The sequence below is a fragment of the Panicum virgatum genome, chromosome 9K (assembly GCF_016808335.1).
Source record: "Panicum virgatum strain AP13 chromosome 9K, P.virgatum_v5, whole genome shotgun sequence".
Classification (NCBI taxonomy): domain Eukaryota; kingdom Viridiplantae; phylum Streptophyta; class Magnoliopsida; order Poales; family Poaceae; genus Panicum; species Panicum virgatum.
In genome coordinates, this window is record NC_053144.1 from 30,670,054 (window position 1) to 30,696,966 (window position 26,913).

Here is a 26,913-nt window from a genome sequence, read left to right on the forward strand (position 1 = left end):
GAGGTGTGTCTCATTTAGGAACCCCCTCTAGTATTTATAGGGTTGCACAGGTCGTTTCTGGTGGTAAAACAGCTCGGGCATGCACAACCGCCATTGACAAGCCACCACAGGCCGCCACATGGAAGATGGAGGCGAACAGGCCCACCCATGGCTCGGCCGACCTCCTAGAACTGCCTTTTGCCAAGAAGCTTCTAGTTGGATCCCACATCCTTATCCGCGTGCATGGCAAGTTTCAAGGTCGGTTTAGCCTAAGTTTGTGAGCCCATGGATCTGTATGCTCAGTCTTGGAATTTTGTAGCTTTGATCTTTATTGTATTTTCTATGCATTTCTAGCCCAAATTTACCTACGCACATTTTTAGACCAATATTTGTAGAATCCGTTAGATAGCGGCCCTAATCTAATGTTAGTTCTTGCTTTCATTCCATTTTTATGAAGAAATCGACGGTCAAAATTGGTTTGTAACGAGCATCAACAAGCTCCCCCAAACTTAGTCATTTGCAAGTCCTTGAGTGAAGGCTAGAACTAAGACGGACACGGCTTTCCCTTTTAATATGATACATGCATACATATTATTCCAAGATTCACCTTTACCTGTGAATCCTGATGTGATGTTAGATTTTATTTATATAAAGATCAGGGGCTAAAACATAAAGGAAAAAATGCACGGTTCTAAATATTTTTCTACAGAGCTGGACTGTGGGTTGATTAGCTGAAAAATGACAGGTTCTAACTATTTTTCTATAGAGCTGGGCTACAGATTGATTAGCCGAAACCGGAGGACTCTTATGAAAAAGGATAGGGCGGCCTGATTTGACTCAGTTGACCAACACATGGCTATGGATCTGCCCTTGATCTTAGATCGGACAGCTACAGTGTAAAGGAGAGGAGAGGGACAACGGCTTTTACTGGAGTCGGCGGCAGGTGGCGGTGACTGGTGGCGAAGTTCGCCGGAGATGGCCTGGGTTTGAGCTATAGGGCACCGTATCGTTGGGATTTGGTTGGGAAGAAAGAGACGTGGAACATCACTGGCAATAGTAGGGGCGAAGCCAATTCCAAATTGACCATGGTGCACTCCTTCATGGACTAAAATAACTTCTCAGGATTATATGATAATTTTAAGCTTAGTTAGTGGTAAAAAAATTACCTGCATAGGCACCGGGCAGACTTAACATGGCGTTTCCCCTGGGCAACAGCAAAGGGAAGCTCGGGTACTACGGTGAGTAATTAAGCTCAGGAAGAGGGAAAATAAAGGGGAAATGGCTCGATTCGCTTCTATAACTTACAAGGAAGCTTCAGAGTTATTTCTTGTCGACAAACTCGCAGAGAATGGGGAGATCAACAGGGTGGCCGAGCTCAAGCTTTGGTGGAAAAAAATCCTAGGGTTTGAAGCAATGTTGGTGGATTTTGATGGCCAAAAACGGTGCTGGAGGCCGCCTGTTATAAGCCAGGTGCCGACCTTGGCGTGCGGGGCTTGAAAGGAAGGAGAGGCAGGTCATCGGTAGGAGCTTGGACTAGAGCATGGATCTGGATTGGAGACAAGAGGTTGAAAATGAGGCTGATAGGCGGGTCCCTCACATCGGTGAGAAAGAGAAAGGGTGAGGGTGGATGGGCCGGTCGCGCGGGGGAGGGTGGGGAGGGGGCAAGTTGGGCTGATCGGAAAGGTCGAGCTGAGAGGAAGAAAGAGGGAGACAAAAGACAGAGGGCGTGGCTAGGCCAACAAGTGGGTTGCTAAATGCTAGGCCGATAGGTTGTTGTGGTAGGTGCACGCCCGTGCTAGAAAAAAATAAGGAAGTGAAAGAAAAGAGGCTGATGGTGGGCCGGCAAGCAAAAAAGAAAAGTGGGGAAGCTGGGGTGGGCTAAAAAGAAAGAGAAAAAGATGATTTACTGCATCAAACAAGAATTCAAACAAACTTACACTGAACCGAATTCAAATTTGAGAGAACAACAATAGTACAATACAAAGGAACAAATGTAATAGCATGAGTGTAACAGCAAGGAACAAATGAATTCAAGAAGCAGTAATGTCACCATATCGCGTTCGCGTGCAAGGTGGTAATACTGATACTTGCGCAGGCAGGCGATCAAAATCTCGAAGAAGCCTGGCCAGATTGTGAAATAAACTAATACACCTGGCCCTACACCACTTCATGATGACTGTGCGTTGCCTGGTTCAGTTGGTGAAAAGTTGTTAATTTTGATACTGTAGCACATTTTCAGTTGATGAAAAGTTGTTAATTTTGATACTGTAACACATTTCGTTGTTACTTGACAAATAATGTCCAATTATGAACTAATTAGACTTAAAAAATTCATCTCGTACTAATCAATTAGATTGTGTAATTAATTATTTTTTTCAATTGTATTTAATGCTCCAAACATGTGTCCGAAAATTCGGCATGTAGAAATTTTTTTTTGTTCTGGGAATTAAACAGGGCCTGAACCAATCGCATATATCAAACCAGCAGAAAGACAGGCCTTTATGACGCTGCAACATGCCAACCAGCAGTCAACAAAAACGATGATAACATATACAATGCAATACAAAGAAACCCTCACAAACTCCCAAAAGCCGCGCACACAGCAATCAATTCATATACGATCCCTATGTTTACATCAGTTTCATACTGTAAATACACTGCTCCTTCAACGATATATAAGGTTTCTACTGTACACAAGGCTATGTCATAATAAACAACTGCCACAACTAAGCCCACATTCAAAGCATATCGGATCATGCTTTTGCAATGCTATTTCAGGATCTCAGCCATGGGCACCATCAAATCAGTAGTAGCACCCAAGAGGAAATGGGCAATAATCTACAGAGGCACTCAACAATTAGTCATCAACACTAGAAATAACCAGGAAGAGGTGTATCATCATCCCACAGCTCCTGCAATTCATTCATGAAATAACCATCGTCCATCTCTGCGGACTCCTCGAGCATCTTTTCTTGCATAGCCTGTCATACAAGCAGCCAACAATGCCATCAGCGCTTCATGACAGCATTCGACTATCATTTGGAATTAAAAACGACGGGGACGGACTCATTTGAATATAGATCAAATTCCAAGAATAATTCAACACACTACCTGGGACTCCTGCATTTTTGACACAACAGTCAAAATCCTCTGGTACTGGTCCCTTGCTTCCGGGTATTGAGCCATGGACTTCACTCTGGCAAGAGCTTTCTGGAGCCGTTCTTCAGTTTGCTTTCGTCCTTCTTGCAAGAAATCATAGTCATCTCCAGAAGGCTTATCTTTGATCATATTGCTACGTGTTCCGCCACTGCTGCCCTCTGTTGAAGCTTCTGTAGACCGAAACCCACGTAACCCAGCCCCTCTTCGCCGCCAGCGCAGGATAACTTTCTCAACAATCCCAACAGACCAAACTATTTTCCGATAATGCTTCCTCACTTGGTGACCTCGCACATGAGCCTAACAAGACACCAAAAGACAAAAGGTTAAAAAAAATCTTTCATATGATGATGTACAGGCTAGCTAGCAATTCCAGATATTGTACACAAGTCTCAAATAGCATGGCATGTATATTACACTCCAGATAGATACACCGTGTAATCATAAAGCACACAGAAGTAAACAATATCCCACTGTTGCCATGCTGCCAATTACATGCCTAAACACCCGAAAAGTGAGTTGAGCTAGCAGGCAGACACCTTTGAATTATGAAATTCATTGATACTAAGTGTTGGCAAACAGGCAATACATTTCCATGTCCTCCAAACAAAGGAATGAGAAACAGAAGCAAATTTCATGCTGGATTCTTATATTTGATAATATTACACATTCTTGTCAAACCGGATGAAATGTACACTGCATTTATATACCTGGATCTTGACAATACGCTGCCTGATAAGAAGAAATTCCTTTCTCCCCTTCCATCCCCTGAATTTATTCTGTATACGAGTTGCAGCAGAATGCAGGGGATCAAGCTGCCCTGGCTTGGATGGCTTGACAGAAAGGAGTGAAAGGGCACGCTCATCTGACAACCCACCTTTATCATCCTCATATTGAGCTGCTTGCTTCCTCTGGAAGGATTGCACCCTAAAAACTTGATATATCCGAGCAGCAGCTTGAGCAGCATTTCGAACAGGACCCAATGAATCTCCGCTTGGAGGCTGCAATGAATCCCTCTCTGTAACATCTCCAATACCAGGCAGACCAGATATTTCGGCCATATTAGCTTCCTTAAGATTGAGGGCCTGAAGATGACTCGTCAGAGAGGACTCCGCCAAGAAACCAGATATTCCCTTTTGACCATTAGCAGATGCAAGATCTGCTGGTGTACTTTCAGGGAAGTCAGGATATGGATCTGTCAAAGCTCCAGGAGCTGCTCCCAGGGCAATAAGCGCAACTACAGTCCGCTCTCTGCATCACAAACCATTACAAAATGATCAATATACAAAAAAAGAAGATGAATGTAGTACCTGATGTCACCTATAACAACTTACCGGCCACAAAAGGCAGCCCAGTGGAGAGCAGTCCACCCATGAACATCTCTGAAATTTATATTCACGCCAGCAGCAAGTGTTGGCCTTACAGCCCAATCATATCCAAGGGCAGCTGCTAAGTGAAGCACGCCCTGTCCTTCATCATCTAACACACTGGGTCCCTTACCACCCACACTAACTTTATTGAGAAGCCAGACATGCAATTTATTCTTAATCAAGTTTTCAGCAAACTGATCCTGCTGATCATCAGTAGAAGGCTCATTATCAACAGCCAACTTTAACAAGTTGGACCACTCATCATTGCTCGCCATTAGTGAACTTATCTTCTTGCTTAATTCAATCATCTCAAGGCTGGGATTGGATACAGTTGCCTGGTATTCATCTGGTCCAAGGGACAACAGTTTATCAAGACGTATCTGGAAATAAACTTTGTTTGTTGCACCATGTGGACTAGGAGCGTCCATGTATTGGGTGACAGTTGGTCGAAATTCAAACTCTCGCACTTCACTGCAGGCCAACCTGTTGGAGCAGGTGATATAGAAAGGTACTCTACCAGGTTTATGCTGGGGCGAATAACAGAGAAGAGTACCATCTGCTAAAATTTTTGCTGGAACTTCAACTTCTCCAAACATACATGACCACTTGCATCTCTCAGTGACTTTACTGTTATTCAGGAAGCTACCAGTAACTAAAATCTGCATGGCATGCAAAACATTCTGTGAGAATATGCGCAAAAGTACTTCAATTAGAACCATCAGGGAAAATTCCTGTCAAATACCATGATTTTCAAGCTTAGGAACAAACAAGTAAACCTTCCACTCATTGTACCATACCTTGGTCTTTGATCCCACATAGGTCCAGGTTGGAGCAAAATCAACTATACTAAAGAGCTGGTCCTGCGAGAGCATTGGGGAAACAGTGAACTGTTCCAGCGGCTCACGGCTTGATGCTTCAATGATACTATCTGCTTCTTCAGTGCTCCAGTATGCCCCAGAACTAGATTGAATTTGGGAATCCTCCACTTCAAGAAGCTCTTTGCTCATCCATCTTGTAAAACTGTCAGTTTTCTTAAAGCTGTCTTTTAGGATATCAGATAGATTGGATGACTGAGTTTTCAAAAATGGATAGCCAATGGCTGCCTCCAGAGAACCATCATTTGGCTGTGGGAAGTTGCTCTCTGGTGCAGACAAATCACCTGTAGCACCAGGGAACTGAAATGCAACAAATTCAGTTAGATACAGTTAAATACAAATTATACCAAACAGAAGAACCAAGTGAAAATAGTTAGATACAGTATGCTGCTTATTTCAAGTGATTCTCACTGTATTTTATTGAACAAAGTCTACTCATTACTAAGTAAAGCACCTCTTAAGGAAGCAATATAATGCCATAATAATTATACAAATTCTAATGATCATTGGAATAAAAAATCAGATCAAAATGTATGAATTTGAATTTATAATGCCTTGCAGAACTTAGAAAAGGTATGACTTATTTAATTAATTTGTAACTAGTTGTAGCTGGTAGAGTAGATGGATGTACATTTCAGTGGTGCCTCTTTAACCATAAAGAGTGTAAAAAAAATGGAAAACCGCAAAAGCATTTGTATAGTAAATACAGGTACATTTGCAGTTAAATTCTCATGATGGCAATTACTAACTTTTCATTTCCCATAATGGTTAAGGAGGTAAACAACAAAAATATCAGCTATAATGATATGAGAAATGACTAGTTCATATCATGGAATCATAGCAATCTTCATAAGTATCATTGTACAGAATGGCAGATCAACAAACCTGCCAAAATGATTCTCCACTAGCTCCTGCAGCGCCAATATCCTTGAGACTGAGGCCATCAGAATATACTTCATCGAATGTCAAATAGTCAATTCCCAAGCCTTCCGTGGAAGTGCCTTGCTCAGGAGGAACAGGAAACTGGAGAGGCATTTGAACAGGCCCATTGTCTAGTTCTATCACCGGATTCCACGATGTAGGATCAGTTTGATTTGCATACCCGTTCGTTGCAACCCCCGTGCTTGATCCATTAAGAACCAGAGAACTATGTTGGTTACCAGGATAGAAGCTTGTATTTTGTGTCATGGGATGCAGCCCCTGGTAATTGCCTGTAATTTTGTGGCAAAGAACTGACTGTGATCACTACACTAAGGTTCAAAGCACATAAAGTTTGATCGAACTGTGATTACCTATGGATGAAGCAGGTGTGTATGGGCTGAAGACAGAAGAATCTATCACGGGTCCAGTTCCATTTTCATGCTGCTGCATCCCAGTGAAAGAGTGGTATCCGGCTCCTCCTGAATAAATATCTGCTGCACCGAATTTTGCTTTAGATATTCTGTGCATAATTGGAATATGTATCAGTGAAACTATTTTAGCCGCATGGTACTTTTATCTGCCATTACATAATACCAGAAAACAGCCATAACTTCCTACCTGATTCTGCTTCTTCGTACTCTGAGGCTTGTCCACTAAGTGAGCTTTCACCCTCTATAGTCTGTGAGGGTAATTGACTTAAAGGACTATCCACAGCAGCTTCTTGAATCATGTTATTATTTACCCTAGCACGAGATGACTTCCCACCCTGAAAGTCATATCCACACCATCAGAAAAAAAAAAATAATGTGACCTTATGCAACTTTTTGCCAGAGCAAACAGGTGAGGCAAAACTATTCCCAATATAACATGCTATGGTCATTTGTCTTCAAGATTCGAAATTGAAACAAGATACATGACATAAACTTGACGATATGAGGCTATGAACAAAAAGCAGATTGGAGAAACTCTTTCTTAGTCTACAATAACTTATAACAGAATAGTGTTCCACTATCAAGCTTCAACTAGCTTCTAACAACCCTGCTGGAAAAGTTAGAAACATAGCATTTTCTCGTGTTTTTTCTTAGTTCAGAATTCAATAGACCATCAGCAACAGATTTATTCTGTTCTGAAAACAGCAGTAACTCTTTTTTCTGAATTACCATTCAAGTAAGTGTAAATCCAATTTGTGTGGTTCAAAGCCTCAAACGTTGGTTCTCTGGGATGCAAAATTGTAAAAACCAGCTAGCACATTGTCATACAGTAAAACTGATACTTCTCCTGCGTGTTTGAGAAAAAAAAAAGTAAAACTAATACTTCTTTTTCTTCTCACCGAATATGCAGGTGAGCTGCGTATTATTTCATTAAAGAAGAATAATAAATACAAAACTAGTTCAAACCAAGGTTTCAAAAAGTGCTAGGTGCTAGGCAGGCGGTCAGGCTCGCCCTAGCACCTAGGCAAGGCGGCAATTTATACTTTTTTATAGGCTGCTAGACTAATCCTATTGTAGGAGGAAATGATGGCTTGTATTCCTCCAACCCTAGAAGGGTGGGTATATATAATACCTATACATGGGCCTCTAGATGAGCCTCTATACACATGAGCTCAATATACTCCAACACCCCCCCCCCCCCCCCCCCCGCAGTCTGAACTACCGGCGCAGCGGTGTTCAAGACTGGACAACAAGAAAGCTAACACCCCCCGCAGTCTGAACTACCGACGCAGCGGTGTTCAAGACTGAACAAGAAGAGAGTACAAAGGGCAAATACCCCCCGCAGCCACAACTAGCCACCGGCTACGTTGAGGCTGGATCGAAACTCCGAGAAGGTCGCGGAGGGCAGCCCCTTTGTGAAGATGTCAGCAAACTGGGAGGTAGTCAGGACATGGAGTACCCGAACGTCGCCGATTGCGACTCTGTCGCGCACGAAGTGTAGGTCGATCTCCACGTGCTTCGTCCGCTGATGCTGGACGGGGTTGGTGGAGAGATACACGGCGCTGACGTTGTCGCAGTAGACGAGCGTGCTCTTGGCGAGCGGGCTGTGGAGCTCCGCCAAGAGCTGTCGTAGCCAGGACGCCTCCGCTACACCGTTAGCGACAGCCTGGTACTCCGCCTCGGCACTGGAGCGAGAGACAACCGGCTGCCGCTTGGACGACCAGGAGACCAGATTGCCGCCTAGGAAGACGGCGTAGCCGGAAGTGGAGCGACGAGTGTCCGAGCAACCAGCCCAGTCAGCGTCTGTGTAGACCACCAGCTCAGCAGAGGACGAGCGGTGAAGCACCAGGCCGAAGTCCACAGTGCCACGGATGTAGCGGAGGAGACGCTTCAGCGCAGCAAGGTGTGACTCACGGGGATCATGCATATGGAGACAGACCTGCTGGACAGCGTAGGTGAGATCCGGCCTGGTGAAGGTGAGGTACTGCAAAGCGCCGGCCAGACTCCGGTAGGCAGTAGGATCAGCCACCGGATCACCCAGATCAGCAGACAGCTTCGCCTGAGTGTCGACAGGAGTGGAGCAGGGCTTGCAATCAGTCATCCCAGCCCGCTCCAAGATATCGAGGGCGTACTGCCGCTGGTGAAGGAGAAGACTAGACGGGCGAGGCTCCACAGTGACGCCCAAGAAGTGGTGGAGCTGACCAAGATCCTTCATAGCGAACTCCTGCTGTAGAGAGGAGATGACACTCTGAAGTAACTGCTGACTGGAGGCTGTGAGCATAATGTCGTCGACGTATAGCAGCAGATAGGCAGTCTCATCCCCACGGCGGTAGACGAAGCGAGACGTGTCAGACTTGACCTCGGTGAACCCCAATGTCAGCAAGAACGTGGCGAACCGAGAGTACCAAGCCCGAGAAGCCTGCTTCAGTCCATAGAGAGACTTGTTGAGCCGGCAGATCATATCCGGACGACTCGAGTCCACAAATCCCGCTGGCTGAGAGCAGTAGACAGTCTCGGACAAGGTGCCGTGAAGAAACGCATTCTTCACGTCCAGCTGGTGCACAGGCCAAGAGCGCGAGAGCGCAAGAGAGAGGACCGTGCGTACCGTAGCAGGCTTCACGACCGGGCTGAAAATCTCATCATAGTCCACACCAGGCCGCTGAGTGAACCCCCGGAGAACCCAGCGAGCCTTGTAGCGCTCCAGTGTGCCATCAGCCCGACGCTTAATGCGTCCAGATCCACTTGCCAGTCACCACATTGCAACCAGACGGACGCGGCACGAGGTTCCACGTCTGGTTGGCAAGAAGAGCCGCGTACTCCTCTTCCATCGCGCGACGCCAGTGAGGATCATCCGCCAAGGCGTCGCGGACAGAGGAGGGTACCGGAGAGACCCGCGGCTCTCGCTCGGTGGCGGAGAGAGTCGCGGCCTGAGACGCCATCCGCCGAGTCACCATGGGATGGATATGCCGAGGATCCCGATGGATGACAGGCGGGTGGTACACCTCCGGCTCGACTCGAGAGGGAGCCGGAGGCGGCGGTGGTGGCGACGGCTCTGGCGTCGGCGTCGCAGGAGCCTCCGGAGCAAGAGGCGGCGCCAGTGTCGTCGCCGAACGACGCCGGTACACCTGCATCGGCTCAGCGTACCGCTGCGGTGTCGGGGTCGGCGCCGAGCGACGCCGGTACACCTGCATCGGCTGAGCGTACCGCGCAGGTGCAGGTGAAGGCACCGGAGCCGCGCGTGGCGCAGCGGGAGACACCGGGTCCGCGCGTGGCACGACCGCGGGCACCGGGGCGCGCTCGGCGCAGCAGGGATCACCGGAAACGGTGCCGGCGTTCCGTTAAAACCTGCAGAAAAAGGACAGACAGGTAACGGTGTCTGAACCACCGGGTCAGTCGGAAACAGAGACTCCAGCTCGGGGTCAGGAGAAGGTGTAGAGGATGTAGTGTAGGGGAAATCCGACTTGTCAAAGACGACGTGTCGGGAGATCAGAACGCGGCGAGAGATGAGGTCAAAGCATCGGTACCCCTTGTGGTCAGGGGAGTACCCGAGGAACACACAACGAGTCGAGCGAGGCGCCAGCTTGTGAGAAGCGGTGGCTAAGGTGTTAGGGTAACACGCACCCGAAGACCCGAAGGTTGTCGTAGCGAGGAGGGGTACCGAAGAGAGCGTGGTGTGGAGTGGGAGCAGAAGAAGCAGTGGACGGAAGGCGGTTGAGCAGGTAGGTGGCGGTGTGGAGGCTCTCAGCCCAGAAGTGCGGGGCAGAGAAGCCTGGATCAGAAGGGTGCGCACGACGTCGTTCGTCGTGCGAATCATCCGCTCAGCCTTGCCGTTCTGAGGAGAGGTATACGGACAAGACATACGCAGCTAAACACCCCGAGACAGGAAGAAGGAACGGGAGGTGGAGTTGTCAAACTCCCGCCCGTTGTCACACTGGATGGCCTTAACGGTGAGGCCGAACTGAGTGGACACCCAGGCAAAGAAGTGGAGGAGGGTGGGGAAGGTCTCAGACTTGTCGCACAAAGGAAACGTCCAAGAGTAGTGCGAGAAGTCGTCGAACACCACCAGATAGTACTTATGACCAGAAAGGCTAAGTACAGGAGAGGTCCACAGGTCACAGTGAACAAGGTCAAATGCATGCATCGCATGCGAAGAAGAAGAGGAAAAGGGGAGCCGAACATGACGACCGAGCTGGCACGCATGGCAGAAGGGCTCAGCAGGAGCCCTAGTACCAGGAACATCGGTACTACGACGGAGCTGAGCCAGAACGTCGCGGCCAGGGTGACCAAGACGGCGGTGCCAGGTGGTGGAAGACGGCGTCGTGGCAAAAGCGGCAGACCAAAGACAGCCAGGGCGAAGAAGAAGACGAGAGTGGTGCAGCGGAAGAAGGAAGGCGAAAGGTGTAAAGGGGCCCCGTGCTGTCACACCGGAGGAGCGGACGCCGGGAGACCGAATCCTTTACAGTGAAGCCGGAAGAATCAAACTCGATGGAACAAGAATTGTCAGCTGTAAACTGACGAATAGAAAGAAGGTTATGAACCATCTGGGGAGCAACAAGGACATTGGGAAGGCGAAAAGAGCCAGGAGCAGAACCCACGGCGGTGACAGGAAGACAAAACCCGTCACCAACCATGATGGAATAAGGACAAGAGGGATGTGGGGGTCGGACAGAAGAGAGGATACCGGCATGTGGGGTGGTGTGGAAGGAGGCACCCGAGTCGGCGATCCACTCGGTGCAGACCGGCGGCGTCCGCCCCATGGCGCTGAAGGACTGCGCCAGTGCGGCCTGGTGCCACCCCCCTAGTCAGGTCGGCTGCTGGCTGGGTGGAGCGAGCGGTGTCCAGAACGGCGCGAACAGGGGAGCAGCAGCGGTGAGCATGGCCGCCGGCTGGGGCAGAGCCTGCGCAGCGGCGGGAGAGGCAGCGGCCCGCGCATGGTCCCTGGGCACGACGGCCTGGGCGGCGTGCGCAGCGAGCGCGACGGCCTGCGCGGCGTGCACGGCGGCAAGGGAGGCGGCGGCCTGCGCGGCGTGCGCGGCGGCAGCCACAAAGGCAGCGGCGGCCAGGTCTGCGGGCGCGACGGCCTGAGCCTGCGCGGCAGGCGTGATGGCGGCCTGCGCGGCGTGCGCGGCGGTGCGGCCCGCGCCCTGGAGCGGAGGGAGGCGGCAGCCTGGAACAGAGGCGCGCCCTGGAGATGGCAGTGCGTGTCGAAGAGCCGAATGGCAGGGGCGGGGGCGGGGGCCGAGCCCGCACACGCGCCCCCTGTGCCAATCGCCGCCTCCCCTGCTCCAATCGCGGTCGGGGCCAGCGCGTCCCCTGCTCCAGTCGCGCCGAGGGTGGGAGGAGGCGCGAGCAGGGGTCGGGACGCGGCCCTCGCGGACGCGACGGCATCCCGGAGGTCGACGGCGGCCTGGGCGGCGGCAACGGCAGTCCCGGCCGCCCCAGCGCCCGCACCCTCCCCGGCGTCCGCCCTGGCGCCTGCGGCCGCGACGGCGGCATAGGGCGGCCTAGCGGCGGCGCCCGGAGCAGGGGAGGGGGCGCGTTCGGCCGCGGCTGGCGAGCCACGAGAGGCGCCGGCCAGCGCGGCAGAGCGCGCAGCAGAGGAGAGGTAGGGGAGGGAGGAGAAGGAGAGGGGCGGCGGCGCCAGAGGCCGGCCGGCCATGGTGGCGGCGGCGGTGGCGTTCGCAGGGGCGCCATGGAGGCCGTCCGCAGCAGCAGCAAAGGCCGGCGGCGCTGGCTGCCGGCCAGCCAGGGAGTTGGCGGCAGCAGGGGCACCATGGGGGCCGCCCGCAGCAGCGGCAAAGGCGGCTGCAGGGTGGCTCCACGCGCACGGCGCAGGAGCAGAGGAGGGAAGGGGAGGAAAGGGAATGAGGGAAGGGGGCGCCGGTGGCCAGCCAGCCATGGCGGCGGCGGCTAGAGGAAGGAAGAGCTCTCTGATACCATGTAGGAGGAAATGATGGCTTGTATTCCTCCAACCCTAGAAGGGTGGGTATATATAATACCTATACATGGGCCTCTAGATGGGCCTCTATACACATGGGCTGAATATACTCCAACACCTATGTTAGATAGGAAAATTGGTACATTTATACAAAGAATTTGACATTATCATACATTCATGAGTTATGTGACTATAGTTACTTATTTCTCCATCTTTTGTCCCACTTTCATGCATTGATCAAATCCTAAACCACTCGAGGTCGCCTAAGTGTCGCTTTTTTCAACACACGTTCAAACACACATTACTTACAAGGCACTTCACTCTACATACTGGCACTGGCCAACGAAATAAAAGTCACTGCACAAAGAGAACCACACTAAGCAAAAAGAAAATGAGTGCACGACATCAGTGTTACCTTTGTTTCAAGATAATGCACAAGTACAATGTGCATAAAGTCCCTGCAAAATAAAAAAGAAAATGGCTGTTCAAATTTGTATTCGATTTGGTTAACATAAACACCTAAAATAATGCATTTGAACTTGGTGTGCATATGACACAGATTCATGCATTCATATTGATGCAACAGGGACTCTAGCATAGTTATCCACTTACTCTTCCAGCATCCAGTAAGTCCTCCTTTGAAAATTTATATTCTCTTCCCCATGGGCGTAGTAACAGTGAAGCACGTCAATACTTCCAGACTGCAATTAGTGAATAAAAAATTTTATTTGTGATTTATTGTTGACAACTAATAGTTGACAAGCATTAAAATGGATCACTGTCACTGGAGATAAGTATAGCAAAAATGGCTTACTTTCAGCCTTTCGTGGGCTTCCTTGACAGTCTTCTGATCATTTTTCTTCCGCCAATTATGGCCATCCTTCCTGAAGTACCTCAATACTTTCCGATCAAATAAAAAAAGTGAACCACCTAGGCAAGCCACGAATAATTATAGTAAGCAAGATTAAATTGCACACTATGTTGATATTAGTGTGACTCTCCATCAACTTTATGAGCAACACTATTGAAGGAATCTGTGTTACAGGCGCAACTGGATACTAATATCTGGCCAAAAACACAGAACAGTACGAGAAGCTTTGAGTATATTGACACAAAGGTCAAGGGATGTAAAATTTTCTGACACTAGAATAATAGAATTATGTAGTACCAGAAACATGCACGCTGACAAGTGGGTTATCCTACCAATCATTGCAACCCTACTTTAACACAACATATGTTACCTACCTTTATATCACAAAATAATTGTGGACAAACACAGAACCATTTCGTAAAGGAAGGGTAATAAACAAAATACAAAAAATACAACTCCGGTAGAGCTCAGAATGTAAAAAAGTATTGAATTATTATAGGAAAATATAAACAAATTTGTCGCAATCAGAATTGATGCAGCAATGGAGCTACTAAAATGTCATATCATCAGCTGGGCTTTCAGAACTCTTGGTGATGCACCAGGTAAAATTACTTTTATGTTAAAACACCAATAAGCCACATCACTGTTCGATGTAGGAAAAGGATGTCATACTTGGTGGCCTATTTGGTGGTTCTGGAGCAATACGGAAGTTCCTGTAGTTTTTAAGTATTTCACATATTTCAGCAGGGCGTAACCAACGGTGTTGAGCCTCCTTCAGTATCTGCTCGATATCTGTTCACATATCATAAAATACAGATAAGAAAAGCAAAGCAACATAGAGTGTTCCAAATTGTCATCAAAGATATTAAGTTTCCACAAAACGAATATATGTGACACGATTGTTTTAGATCAGAGAAGTAGGTCCTTTTTTGTGACACAAAGTTAACCAGGGTCTATGAAGACCTTATGGCCCTGAAACCCAAGGTAAAATGCAACTAACCAAAAACTAATAATGTGTCGTTTTCTGAAAGCAACTTTGATACTATGCCTATTTTCCACTAAGAACAGAAGATTTGATGGAAAGAGGTCTATATTTAGGAGCGATAAAAGTTTACGGATGCCTGACCTCAACTCTATCCAAAGCTCAATTTTCAGCGAAACCACACAAAAGTTCTCAACCTGACATGCAGCAAATTCCTCACAAAGCATAAAGAAGCTTAGCGAAAAACAGAGGTTATCCTCCTCCAAACCGAAAGAGGAACTCTTACCTGAAACAGTGAGTAAAAATGACTATCGCGGGATGTGAATCCCAAACAGGGTGGCAGCCCAAACCAGGCAGAGCTTCCTAATGTAACGAACCCCAACTTTGTGTATTTCCAAGTAGGTCAGCACATCAACGCTGCCAAAAGCAAACCCCTCGTCGCAAGCAGTTTTTCCTCGTCCTTGTGCTGTCAGAGGTCCGGACCGGAGCTCTACTTAAAACCGGGAAATTCACTAAGAGAGTGCATAGATAAGATCCGGCCTACTTCCAAACTCCCGGCCATAGTGCATCAAACCCATCCCGAAATTTCCATGGCACCTAGCTCCCTGCTCCTATCCGCCAATTATTTGCGGAAGCAGTGGCTCCCTCTGAGAAGTGCAGCGTTCCAGCACGGTCCACTTTCGGACACCTCCGAGCTGGCGCCACCACGAACCACCAAACACCCATAGCCATACTACTATGATACTACTCCCAATAGCTCGCGGGAAAGCCCAAACCCGCGGCCACGATGCGGAGAGAGACTTCCGACTTGGCGACACCATGGCCGCATCTGCCGGTGTCCGTACACCCGCGCCACCCCTGCTGGGGCTGCCCGGTTGACCACGACCGGAGCGTTGACCGGAACGAGCAGGCCACTCAGATCGGATCGAACCACCTCAGGAGTCGGGACCAAACAAGGAGCAGGGGGGGACCCCGGGAGGGGTGGGGGGGGGGGGGGGGGGGGGGGGACGGGACGGCTCACCTAGCTGCGGCACGACCGCGAGGCGGCGCGCCTCCGCCGACGCCATCGATCAGGCTCACGGGCGGCGACCGCGCAGCATGCAACAGGCTCGACCGGGGTCGTTGGGCTAGGGGGAGCGGACAGCCGAGGCCCTCGCTAGCCTGGGGATCGGAGCGCGAGCGCGTGCGCGTCGGGGAGGGAGGGAGAAAGGGTGTGATTTCTGCGGGATCCGGGGCGTTGGGGAAAGTGAAACGGGGTACGTTTCCTCCCTCTCTCTCTCACACACACTGAAGCGGGGGGGTTTAGCTCAGAGCTTAGCCGCCGCAAATGGGGTGGTCGACACAAAGGGGAGGGAGCGACTGGTGCAGGGGCTTGGTGATTAGAGTTGGGGCGAATGACCCTTTTGCCCCTGGATTAAGGAATCTTCCTGGCCCTTGTCCGGTGGTCGGGACAGTATAGTACAGGGAGCAGCGGAGCGGGTCGTTTTTTTGAACAAACATACCTGTATTACTAGTTAAGGAAAAGTACAAATACAGGTACATTGTATAAGGATACAAAGGGACAGATGTTCCACCCAAATAGCAAAAAAGCCTCTAAAAAACAGAAAATTGCATTAAGGTCCCTGGGCCTTCTGCTAGACCAGGCAGACCGAATCCGCCGACGTCGGTCGCCGCCGTCACCTGCAAATCCGGCCGCCGCCGCCATCCCTGAGCTGGAAGGAGCTCCTTTGCCCTGTGGCTTTGAACTGAGCCGAAGTAGACACTCGAAAACTGAGATTAGCCAACGCTGAACGCCCAATCGGCCGGGGCCGCGCCCCAAGCAGCTTCCAGCATGAACCGAAGCTGACCGTCGACGACTACCGCCGCCGCGGGATCCCCCAGCTCGATCCATCCTCCAGCCAGCCATCGAACCGCAACTCCCCCTGCATCCTTGCACCAAAAGGCCGGCATCCTCTTCACTTCGCTGACCACAAAGACGAAGAAGAACCGGCGGACGGCTCCAAAGCAGACCTCCCCGACCACACCAACGCCACCGGAAGAAAGCAGCATCAGTGGGAGGAAAAAGCCGAGGAAGATTATTCAAGGACGCCGCGACCACCTCCTCCTCGCCGCCGGCGCCGAGAAACACAAGCCGCAAAGGAGCATAGCCCCCCAGCAAAACCAAGCTCCACCGATGAACAAAGTCAGTTCATAGGCTCCACCGATTCAAGTACTTAGTGTACTTCGCAGGAAATGATGTAGGACGAATCCTAGTGGACAACGGCAGTTCCGCAGACATCCTGGTCTAGCAGTGCTTTGTCAAGATGGGACTTACAGAAAAGGCCCTGCAGAAGTCACAGTATCCGCTCATAGGCTTCGGAGGCAAAAGAATAGACGCCATTGGCAAAATCGAGTTGAACGTCACTTTCGGCGAAGGGAACACCCAAAGAACAAAAGCGATAACCTTCGATGTGGTAGACATTAACTACCCTCACAATACCATCTTCGGCCGCAACGCCCTCGTTAAGTTCGCAGCATTGATTCAATAGTCATACCTGTGCATGAAACTGCCAACAGCTGGGGGGTGGTAATAGTCTTTGGCAACCAGGGTGAAGCACTCAGATGCGAAGACAACACGTCTTACTCTAACAAAAACGTCCATGCCATCGAAGCACCGGAGTCAGAAGGCACTAAAGCAGCGGTTGTCGAAGAGACACAAGAACTAAGGGGTATCATCGGCAGAACACATAAAGAAAGTTCCCTTATGAGAAGACGTTCATGACCAAATGGTTACCATCGGCAAAGGGCTCGAAGAGGCAGAGGAGGCCAGGCTGATCCAATTACCACGAAACAACCAAGACGTGTTCGCATGGTCTTCGTCAGACTTGCAAGGAGTCAGTCAAGATGCCATAGAACATACGCTCGAAGTAGATCCGAAGGCCACTCCGGTAAAGCAGCATCAACGACCGATGTCCGATGAAAGAAAGAAGACAGCCCAAGCCGAAGTACAAAAATTGCTAAACGCAGGCATCATTCTGTAACACCTCAGGTGTTTAAAAATAATTAGCAAGGTCCTTAACCATGTCATCATGCATAATCATCAAGATTTAACTAAATAATGCATTTCTTGTATGTTTACAAATGCATGTGTATGTATGTATGTGTATATGTGTATGCGTGCAAGTATAGTGTGCCTTGGTAACTTTTTATAAATAACTCAAAACAATGGCTAGTAAAAATGCATCTACACATCCTTAATTACAGGGTCTACAAAAGCCTAGTTGACATCATGATCAAAAATAATGATGACTCCTCATGAAATGACAAGTATTTTTGAATCATAGTTTTAGAAAATTTAAAATAACTTTCAAACCATTGCTCAAATAAAATTTTGCCTAAAACCAAAGTGGTAGGGTTTCAAATGATGAACAACTTTCGTATTCAAAGTTTTTCGAGTTTCAATTGAAAATTTTGAGAAGATTTTGGTCAAACCTCACTCTCTCTATTTCTTTCTCTCTCTTCTCTCTCCCCTCACTCTGCTCCTCTGATTCGGCCATGGCAGAGCAGCTCGCTGCGCCCTGCCGCTGCCTGTGCCATCGCTGCGGCCACTGCCGGCCATGAGTGCCTCTTATGCATGCCCCGCTGACCTTCCCTCCCGTCCCGTCGCCGCAGCAACACACCTCCCCCTCGCTGCGCCCCTAACCCGGCTTCAATGCCGATCCGCGACGCCGCCGTGGCGACAAGCGAGTCCTGCCGCGCGCATGCTCGCCACCACTGCAGCTCGCCTTTCCCTCTACCATGCCCGACCTCTCCTCCCCTCCCTGGCTCGCCTATAAAAGGGCCAGCGGCCCTCCATTGCCGCCCCCAAGACCCGGCGCACGCCCATGACGCTGCCACCCCGCCATTGCCACGCCAGCTCGAGCTCCACGCGGAGCCGCTCCTCCAGCCTTCCTCTGCCCGAGCTGGCCCGGGAAACCACTTCCCCACCTCCCACCGAGCCTCCCCAGCTCCACGCCGCCGCCCGCTCGCCACCGGAGCGCCGCTGCCACCGGTCTCGACGGCCGCCGCCGCCAATGCTCCGTGGCCGGCCCTCCACAAACCACCCCGACCCCGATTCAACCCACCATGGGGTAGCCCTCGGTCTCCTCTTGCTCCCCCACCCCTTTCCCCTCGCCGCCGGCGAACCTAGCTGCCGGAATAGGCCGTTCCCCGTCCGCCCCCTTCCTCAACCTCCGTCCAAGGGCCTCCCTGTAAATATTTTTAGGATTTCAGGGGCATCTGCGCAAAAAGTTCTTTTTCCTTTTTGTTTTCCAAAGCAGCGAAATTGTAAAATCGATATAAATTCGTAAAAAAATCGAAAAAATACAAGCTCAACTGTTCTGTGTTCCTAGTGAATATATCTACAACTTTTGTTACATGCACTTTTTCTTTTGCGTAATATTTTTTGGTCTATTTTAAATACAAAGAAAAGGTAGCTTTTATTGTATCTCAAGTTGTATCCACTGAATGTCTTCCATTTTTTTGTCAGTATGTTTAATGCTATGGGAGTAGACTTGTGTGAAAATTTGGTGGCCATTTGACACTCCGAGCTATAGGTTTTATTTAGGTATTGATGTATGCCTAGGATAAATAGTTATAATTATCCAAGTTGTTTTGCTATGATTTATGGGTTGAATATTTTACAGTACCTTTAGTTTGGTTCCTAGTTTCTACAGAAAAATTTTGAGAATTTTTAGTTAACCTCAACTGGACCAAATGATTTTTGGTAAGGAGAAACACATTAAATCATGGAAAATAGTTCCTATGCCTGGAAAAAACATGATATTTTGACCATAGGTCTATTATGTTCATCTAATCACTCTGTAAAAATTTGAGGCTCAGTATCTCAGTATAATGGTCTGTATAAATTAATCTTGATCTATGCCACTAAAGTTTGCTTTATTTCTCATGTCTTGTGTAATACTTAGTTAAATCTGGAACTTTTACAGAAACTTCATAATAGGATCATCAACACTCAGTTTAAATATCATTATTAGTACTTGCATATTTTGGCCTATACAATTTAATCTTGATTCTAGTAGTAGCAGCTTACACTAGTTTTAATGATTAATATACTTGATGAAAATGGCTGAAAATTTGACAGCAAGTTTGTACTCATGTAGTGTACTCTGCATAAAAATTTCACCTTCAGAATTTATCCCTAGTAGCCGTTTTGTTTAATCCATGCTCACTTTTGAAAAATGGCAATTCTAAAATTACAACTCCCACTTGCTTAATGAGTTTAGTGAAATTTATTAACTACCCAATTAATGAATGCCCTGTAATGATAGCAAGGTTATTCCATAGTTATAACTTGAGTGGTGTTGTAAATAGTTATATACTTTTTACCATCAATACAACTCATGCATATGCATTCATGTAGATTCGACAACTCTCGTTGACGGTACGTACGAGCTGGTGCCGGAGTCCGAGAGTGAGCAGCGTGAAGCTCAAGTTAATCTAATTGAAGCTGCTGAAGACCCGAACTAAGTTTCGGAAGAGCCCAAGGCTAGCTACGCTCGGGAAGATAAGCCCCGGAGCATAACCTATTACTTTCAAACTTATGCAATTTAATATTTCTATCTATTTGTGCATTTAAGTTTACAGGAGTTGATTGAAACCTTAGTTGCATGATCCTAGGTACCTAATATTTGAACACTAGTATGTGTAGGTCGCTAGATGGCTATGCTACTGATTCGGTAGAAGTCGAGTGATTTCCTGTCACTCGCGAGCTTATAGGAGTTGAATGTCTACTACATGCTGCAATCATAAGGCTCACGGCAGGATCATGGGACTCCATCGGTTTAGTGACAATGTACTAAGGCCACAGTGTGTGGTAGTGGTTGTTAAGCGTTTGAACATACTAACCACATGCCGAGAAATATGGTAATCGGTAAGTTTAAGTACCTGATTGGACTGGAGCGTGGGACATACCACCCCACTGTCAGCGGGTGCAGAGTCATCGTACTTGTAGTCGAGGGCGGTGGGCCTGTCCCGCGAAACGAGAAGAAAGGGAAAATATTGCGTGGGTGACTTCGCTCCCTATGGGTGTGTGTTAGGTTTGCCTTGCAAGGTTAATAAACTCGATTCGAATCGTTCCGCCGCTCATGGGCAATGAGACTGCTTAACACTTTTGCCACATAGAGTAAGAAGTGAAACAAGGACGGTGATGAATATAATTGAATGATGAAAAATAATTGTTTTCCACCATGTATGCTATTGGATAGATGCTCACTTAGAATGGTTAATTGTACTAGAATTTTGAAGCTAAAATCGGAAATTAAGGATTTACTCTTAGTTGCTTTCGGCGAAACAAACCCCACCAGCCAGAAGCCTTGCATGTCTAGTTAATGGGCTAAGTATACCCATAGTCGGGTAAGCCTTGCTGAGTATTAGTATACTCAACCTTGCTTGTGACTCAATTTTGTTTTCAGGTGATACGCTTGAAGATCAGATAGTTAGCTTGACTTGGCCGTGTAATTTACCTCCTGGTTGGTCGGTGGAGTGGGATCCGACTCCTGCCAGCGTTGACAATGCCGAGTGATGTCATGTACGGGCTTCATCATGACATCTTGTATTGTCGTTTAGAACTCACTTTATTTCCGCTGTAGTTGAACTCTGAACTACTTTAATTTTGAATTTCAAGTACCTTTCTGAGATTTCAAACTTGGTTTGTAATAATTAAGACTCTGTAATGTAATATATTTGTGAAATGTTGTACTCTCTGGACTCATCTTCGTGTGAGTTGCATGTAAGCTTTGGGTTTTGATCGACGCATAAATGGATTCTTCGGGATTTTACCCGACAGCACTGCCGGATTACTCCGTTTGAAGTGCGTGTTAACCTGTATTGCCTTTAGGGTGTTGATTAGCGCACTTGAGCCGGATTAATTCGGACGGTTCTGCCACACATTCGCGAGGTCCAGTTTCCCAGAATGGCTGACAAATGTCATCATGGTGCCGAAGAAAAATGGCAAATGGCGAATGTGCATTGACTTCACCATACTCAACAAAGCTTGTCTGAAGGATGAGTACCCCTGCCCCGCATAAACACCTTAGTCGATGCGACAGCTAGCTCCGAAATGTTGAACATGCTCGATTGTTTCTCCGGGTACCATCAGATCTTCATGAACAAGTAAGATGAAGAGAAAACCAGCTTCACTGCCCCCTTTAGCATGTATTGTTATGTGACAATGGCGGAGGGCCTTCGCAACGCCGGCTGCACCTTCAACAAAATGATAAAGATTGTCCTGAGAGAACAGTTAGATGAGAACATCTCCGCATAAGTCGACGACGTGGTGGTCCGAAGCAAGAAAAGGGGGCATCATATCCAAGACATCCGAGAAACATTCGCAAATCTTTGGCGACATGGCCTAAAGCTGAATCCAGAAAAATGTGTCTTCGGCGTGAACAGGGGCAAACTTCTAGGCGGCATGATCACACAAAGGGGGATTGAGGCAAATCCAAAGAAAATCGAGGCCGTTAGGCAGATGAAGCTGCCAACCACGAAGAGGGGAGTACAGAAGCTAACAGGTCGTCTGGCCTCACTGAACAGATTCATTTTTAGGTTAGCAGAGAAGCGCCTTCCATTTTTCAGAGCGCTAGAAAGTTCGGGCAATCTGCAATGGGGAAAAAAGCAAGAGAAGGCCTTCAAAGCCCTCAAAACGTACATTGAGAATGTGGCAATCATGTCCAGCCCTTCGGAAAAAAGCAGAATTACTCTTGTAGTAGGGACTGAACTCTAATTTGATTTTCTTAGCAGGATAAAATCAAGTAAAAGATGTGGACTCCTTGTTCGGACAAAATAATCGTACTAAACCTAAACTAACATTGTAATATGCTAATAGAACAACTTCATAATTATTGTATGCACATCATCAACATTGGATGTGGGTGGAAATGTTGCAGCAACTGCACCCGGATAAGACAAGTATGGCCAGTCTCAATAGTAAGTGGGGTACTACAATACTCTCTGATATGATGATCGCTTTAATTACACTTTTTCTTCCATATTTCTAGGTTGTTTTTCCTTCCTCGATGTCATTCACTGTTACTAAACTTCATGCACAAGGCGCTTATGCTGCATAACTCAGGAACTACTTTTCCTTGTTTCATTCTGCAATACTATAGCAAGTCTTTATTGTCTGAATCTCATCTACAACATCTCTTATGCACAACCTCTCACTTGGTCTGTTCTTGCTGCATGATAATGCAAGCTTTGTAATAGAGTTCATGATGACATTGATTTGCCCTGGTTCAGCCTCAAGGGATAGCAGAAGTGGGTCGACTATCTCCATTAGTCGTGCTGGATACGCCATCTTTGCATACTTCAGCAGGTTCAGTCCATCAGTAAACATGTCATGCGTAGGTGCCTTCCCTGTAAACAACTCAAGCAGTACAATACCAAAGCTATAGACATCCCCAGGTGGAGAAATCTGACCACCTTCACCATATTCTGCAATGAATAAATGACATCAAAAGTGCATCAGCTGAGCTGATTGTTGTAGGAAAAGCATATAGGGTTTTTGGTTACCTGGAGCAACATATCCAATTGTTCCTAGTATCCCCATAGAACTATTTGAATTGATCAATTGCTCGCCCAAAGGATCTGTGAGAATCTTTGTGAGGCCAAAATCTCCGACACGAGCAACCATGTCCTCCCCAAGAAGAATGTTTCTGGGCTTGACATCACAGTGAACTATTGAAGGATGGCAGTCGTTGTGCAAATAGTCTAGTGCAGCGGCAATATCAGCAGCAATGTTCAATCTCTGCAGTAATGTCAGTACATTGACATGATATGAAGAATCTACCTTCGGATGTAACCACTTGTCAAGGCTCCCATAGAACATGAACTCCAAGTCTAGAGCTTTGAAGTCATTTTGGTTCAAATCAGAACAAGAGCAGCAAGTTATGACACGGTTCAAGTTCCGGTGGCGAATTTTGCTAAGCGCCTTAAAAAACTTTTTGATGAGCCAGGTTGTTCAAGATCAAAAACCTTCACAGCTACAGTAGTTACTAAATCCTTCAGCAGGATTTCCCCTTTATAAACCGATCCATATTGTCCCATACCAATAAAATTGTCAGCACTGAAGCCATTTGTTGCTTGAAACAAGTCAGAAAATGAAAGTCGAGGATACATGCCATCCAACAATGAAGGATCCACCGTCATTGTTTTTGCAGATGGAGATCTCAATGCCTTCTTTGAAGATAAGAAAATAAGTGCCACGATGAAGCATGCCAAGATGATAATAGAAATTACTGCAATTGCATTTCGAATGACTCTTGGTATCCTTCGATCATGCTACATGGATTCGGTAGGGCACTTAGGCAAATTCAACTCTTCAATACCACCACATAGTTTAGCATTCCCATTAAAATATAGCCCTGTCAAATTGGTAAACATGCCATTCTTTGGAACTTGGCCAACAAGACGGTTGAAGGATATGTCTAGCCTATACAATGATGCCATTCTTTCCATGGTCTCAGGGATCTGTCCAATTAAGTAATTTTGTGCAAGGTACAATTCTTTCATGCCATTCATGAATCCTAATTCTTGAGGTATCGTACCAGTGAGGCTGTTTTTTTGTCAAATTTAACAGTACCAGACCACGCATTTTACTTATGGACGTAGGAATATTACCATCGAAGGAGTTATCATCCAAACGGAGCTCCATTAAGTTCTGACAATTGCTGAGAGAGTCTGGCAGCACTCCAGATAAGTTGTTCCCGTGTATGTACAAGTATGTTAGTGTTGTGAGTCTACCAACTTCAGATGGAAGATAATTACTGAAACGATTCCCAGACAAATCCAGAATGTATCACAAGGACGATAGGCTAAAGATCTCTCCTGGTAATGGACCTGAAAGTACATTGTTTGAAAAGGTGGCCCAAATGAGCTGTTGTAAATTCCCAAGATTCACAGGAAGAGGTCCCTCCAAGCTATTGTTATCCACTGAAAGGTACTGCAACTGTGTTAAGTTCCCAAGCGAGGATGGCAATGCCCCAGACAATTTGTTGTTCTCTAACCTCAAGAATTGGAGCAATTTTAGTCTTCCTATGCTTTCAGCTATGTGACCAGTAAATTGGTTGCCAGAGAGCCCCAACTTAAATAGTTTGGGAAGGTTACCAATTCCGTTTGGTACCCTACCAGATATTTCGTTGAATCTGATATCTAGGATTCCAAGCTGGGCTGATAGGTTGGATATAGAGCTCGGAAACACACCACCAAATCTGTTGTTTTGCAGTGTGACACCACGGAGAACTGTACAATTTGCCAAGGGTGTGATGAACTCCCAATCTTGGACACTGCTTGCCTTCAGCTGGTTTTTGTTGAGCAGCAGGTAGTCCGGGCAGAGAGTCCCAATCTCTGGAGGCACAATTCCAGTGAACTTATTACCAGACAAATCTATAGACCTCATTGTGGTTGCATTTGCAATTGAAACTGGAATGGGTCCCTTGAAATGGTTCTCAGCAAGAATAAGGTATTTGATTTTTGGTAGGCTACTGCCCAAATTTGTGGGAAGTGTGCCCTCAAGTTCGTTCATCTGCATGCCAATGTGGACCAGTGTTGAGTTGAAGACTGTTTGTGGGACAGAGCCTGAGAGGTGGTTTACTTGAAGACCTAGCACATTAAGGCTACCAAGTGTGCCAAGGACCTCAGGTATTGGTCCGCATAAGTGGTTGTCGTTGCGGTAAACTTCCTGCAGTGATGAGAGGTTGCCAAGTGATGGTGGGATGACACCAGTGAAGTTGTTCTTACCTAGCGACATGGACTCCAGCATTGGCAGATCCGCAAGCCAATTGGGGATTCCTCCAGTAAGGTGGTTCAAATCAAGTTTGATGGTCACAAGGTGACTGCAGTTCCTTAGGCCCACTGCGACGTCACCTCTCAATGAATTGTTTGATAGATCAAGATACGATAACCATGGTAGATGGCCAATTGTCACAGGGATCACCTTGGAGTAAATTATTTGACAAGTCAAGGAATGACATATGTGCTAAATGGCCAATTTGTGGAGGGATTTCTCCATTCAGTAGATTGCAGCTAAGATCTAGACTTCTCAGGTGCGTGAGATTTCCGATGGAAGGGCCTATGCTTCCCACAAGTCCTGTGGCTGATAGATTCAGTGCCAATACCCTGTGCTTGTGCCTGTGACTGCAGATGACGCCGATCCACCGGCAGAAATCAGTGCCTTTTTCCCATGAGGCCAGTGAATCTGACTGCAGGCTTAGACCTGCCTTCAGTGCTAGCAACACATCCTGGTCAGTCTCATTTGTAATCAGCAATGCTTGAGCGCATGAATTTATGCCAACAGGAGCAGATGGGACAAGATAAGCAATTTCAGGACAGCAAATATTTTGAAGCTGCTCTCTGCATTGAAGAACATTGAACAAAACTAACTTCAGTTCCTTGGTATGTTTCACTCGAAATAGTAAGAATGCTTGTAAGTATATATCATTCATATTTCATTGTGAACGTCAATACAATTAAATGAAATTTTAATATCAGAAATACTAGTTTGTGTATGCTATGAAAAACGATATCCTTTCATCATCAATACAATTAAATTTTAATATCAAAAGTACTAGTTTGTGTATGCTATGAGAAACGATCTGCTTTCTGTAATAGTAATTAGTTAGAAACAGTTTCATTGTTTTTTCGCGACCGTGCCTGAGCACGTTTTTCATTAAGAGGGGAGAAACAGTTTCATTGTTTCCAACATTTCTTATAAATTCTATTAATGCTTCCTTTTTGGATTAACCATTGTTGGGTATACAAGTTGTTAGGACTTGACCATATCCATGGGCTATGATTTCTGGGTGACTGGACCAACATAGAGTACTTTCATTGTGGACACATGCGTCAGGTGGTGTAAAGTTGATCGAAGATGAAAGAGCACGTCTGAACTAATAGCAATATTGCTCCAGCTTAATACTAATTGTAAAGATAATTTTCATATATTATCAGCAATAGATCTTGTACTTGAGATGATACGCTAGACGAAAGTGTTTGTGGCAAGAACGAAGATTACCCAGGCCAGAAGCATTGCCAAACCATACACAGTATGATGATTATTGATGTAAAGGAATGCGCAGCGCGTACCTGATGTTCTCTGGCTCCCAACCAACGCCAACAACGCTCGCATCATTGCTCTTGCCTTGTACCCGCTGTCTGAGTCGCCGTTTACATATATCTGCAATGCAATGACGCCCCGACGGCCTGAACACGCATGCTACAGGAGTCAAGTCAAGAAAGAAGATGCCGTCCAATTTACGCGTTTTTTTATTTATATATTTTTCAAAATCGTTTTTTACATAAATATATTTTTAGTTTTATAATTTACAGTTTTGTACCCCTACTGCCCGGCAGCGG

At 47.2% G+C, this 26,913-nt stretch overlaps 1 protein-coding gene, 1 long non-coding RNA gene and 1 pseudogene across 5 annotated transcripts; all 3 read right to left on the reverse strand.

Annotated features, from left to right (window-relative positions):
• Window positions 1-2,507: 2,507 nt before the first annotated feature.
• Window positions 2,508-15,866, reverse strand: LOC120651219 (calmodulin-binding transcription activator 3-like). Of its 4 annotated transcripts, none has more exons than XM_039928644.1 (13): window positions 15,545-15,866; window positions 14,214-14,333; window positions 13,485-13,600; window positions 13,283-13,371; window positions 13,086-13,128; window positions 6,920-7,067; window positions 6,673-6,792; window positions 6,266-6,591; window positions 5,303-5,680; window positions 4,470-5,164; window positions 3,846-4,386; window positions 3,091-3,435; window positions 2,508-2,960 (listed from the first exon to the last, which is right to left on the reverse strand). In XM_039928644.1, exons 1-13 carry the CDS (start codon window positions 15,588-15,590, stop codon window positions 2,850-2,852), a joined length of 3,078 nt encoding a protein of 1,025 aa, XP_039784578.1. In that variant the 5' UTR covers window positions 15,591-15,866; the 3' UTR covers window positions 2,508-2,849. The 4 variants fall into 4 exon arrangements, with proteins under 4 accessions (XP_039784578.1, XP_039784580.1, XP_039784577.1 ...); XM_039928646.1 differs by having other exon boundaries at window positions 6,673-6,821; window positions 15,545-15,839; XM_039928643.1 differs by having other exon boundaries at window positions 6,673-6,795; window positions 15,545-15,833.
• LOC120651221 lies at window positions 7,121-13,079 on the reverse strand. Its single transcript, XR_005665989.1, has 2 exons — window positions 12,789-13,079; window positions 7,121-7,800 (listed from the first exon to the last, which is right to left on the reverse strand). It is a non-coding gene; the product is annotated as an uncharacterized LOC120651221 (long non-coding RNA).
• A 6,573-nt stretch (window positions 15,867-22,439) lies between the features above and the next one.
• Window positions 22,440-25,908, reverse strand: LOC120651222 (annotated as a pseudogene).
• Between the last annotated feature and the right edge of the window lie 1,005 nt (window positions 25,909-26,913).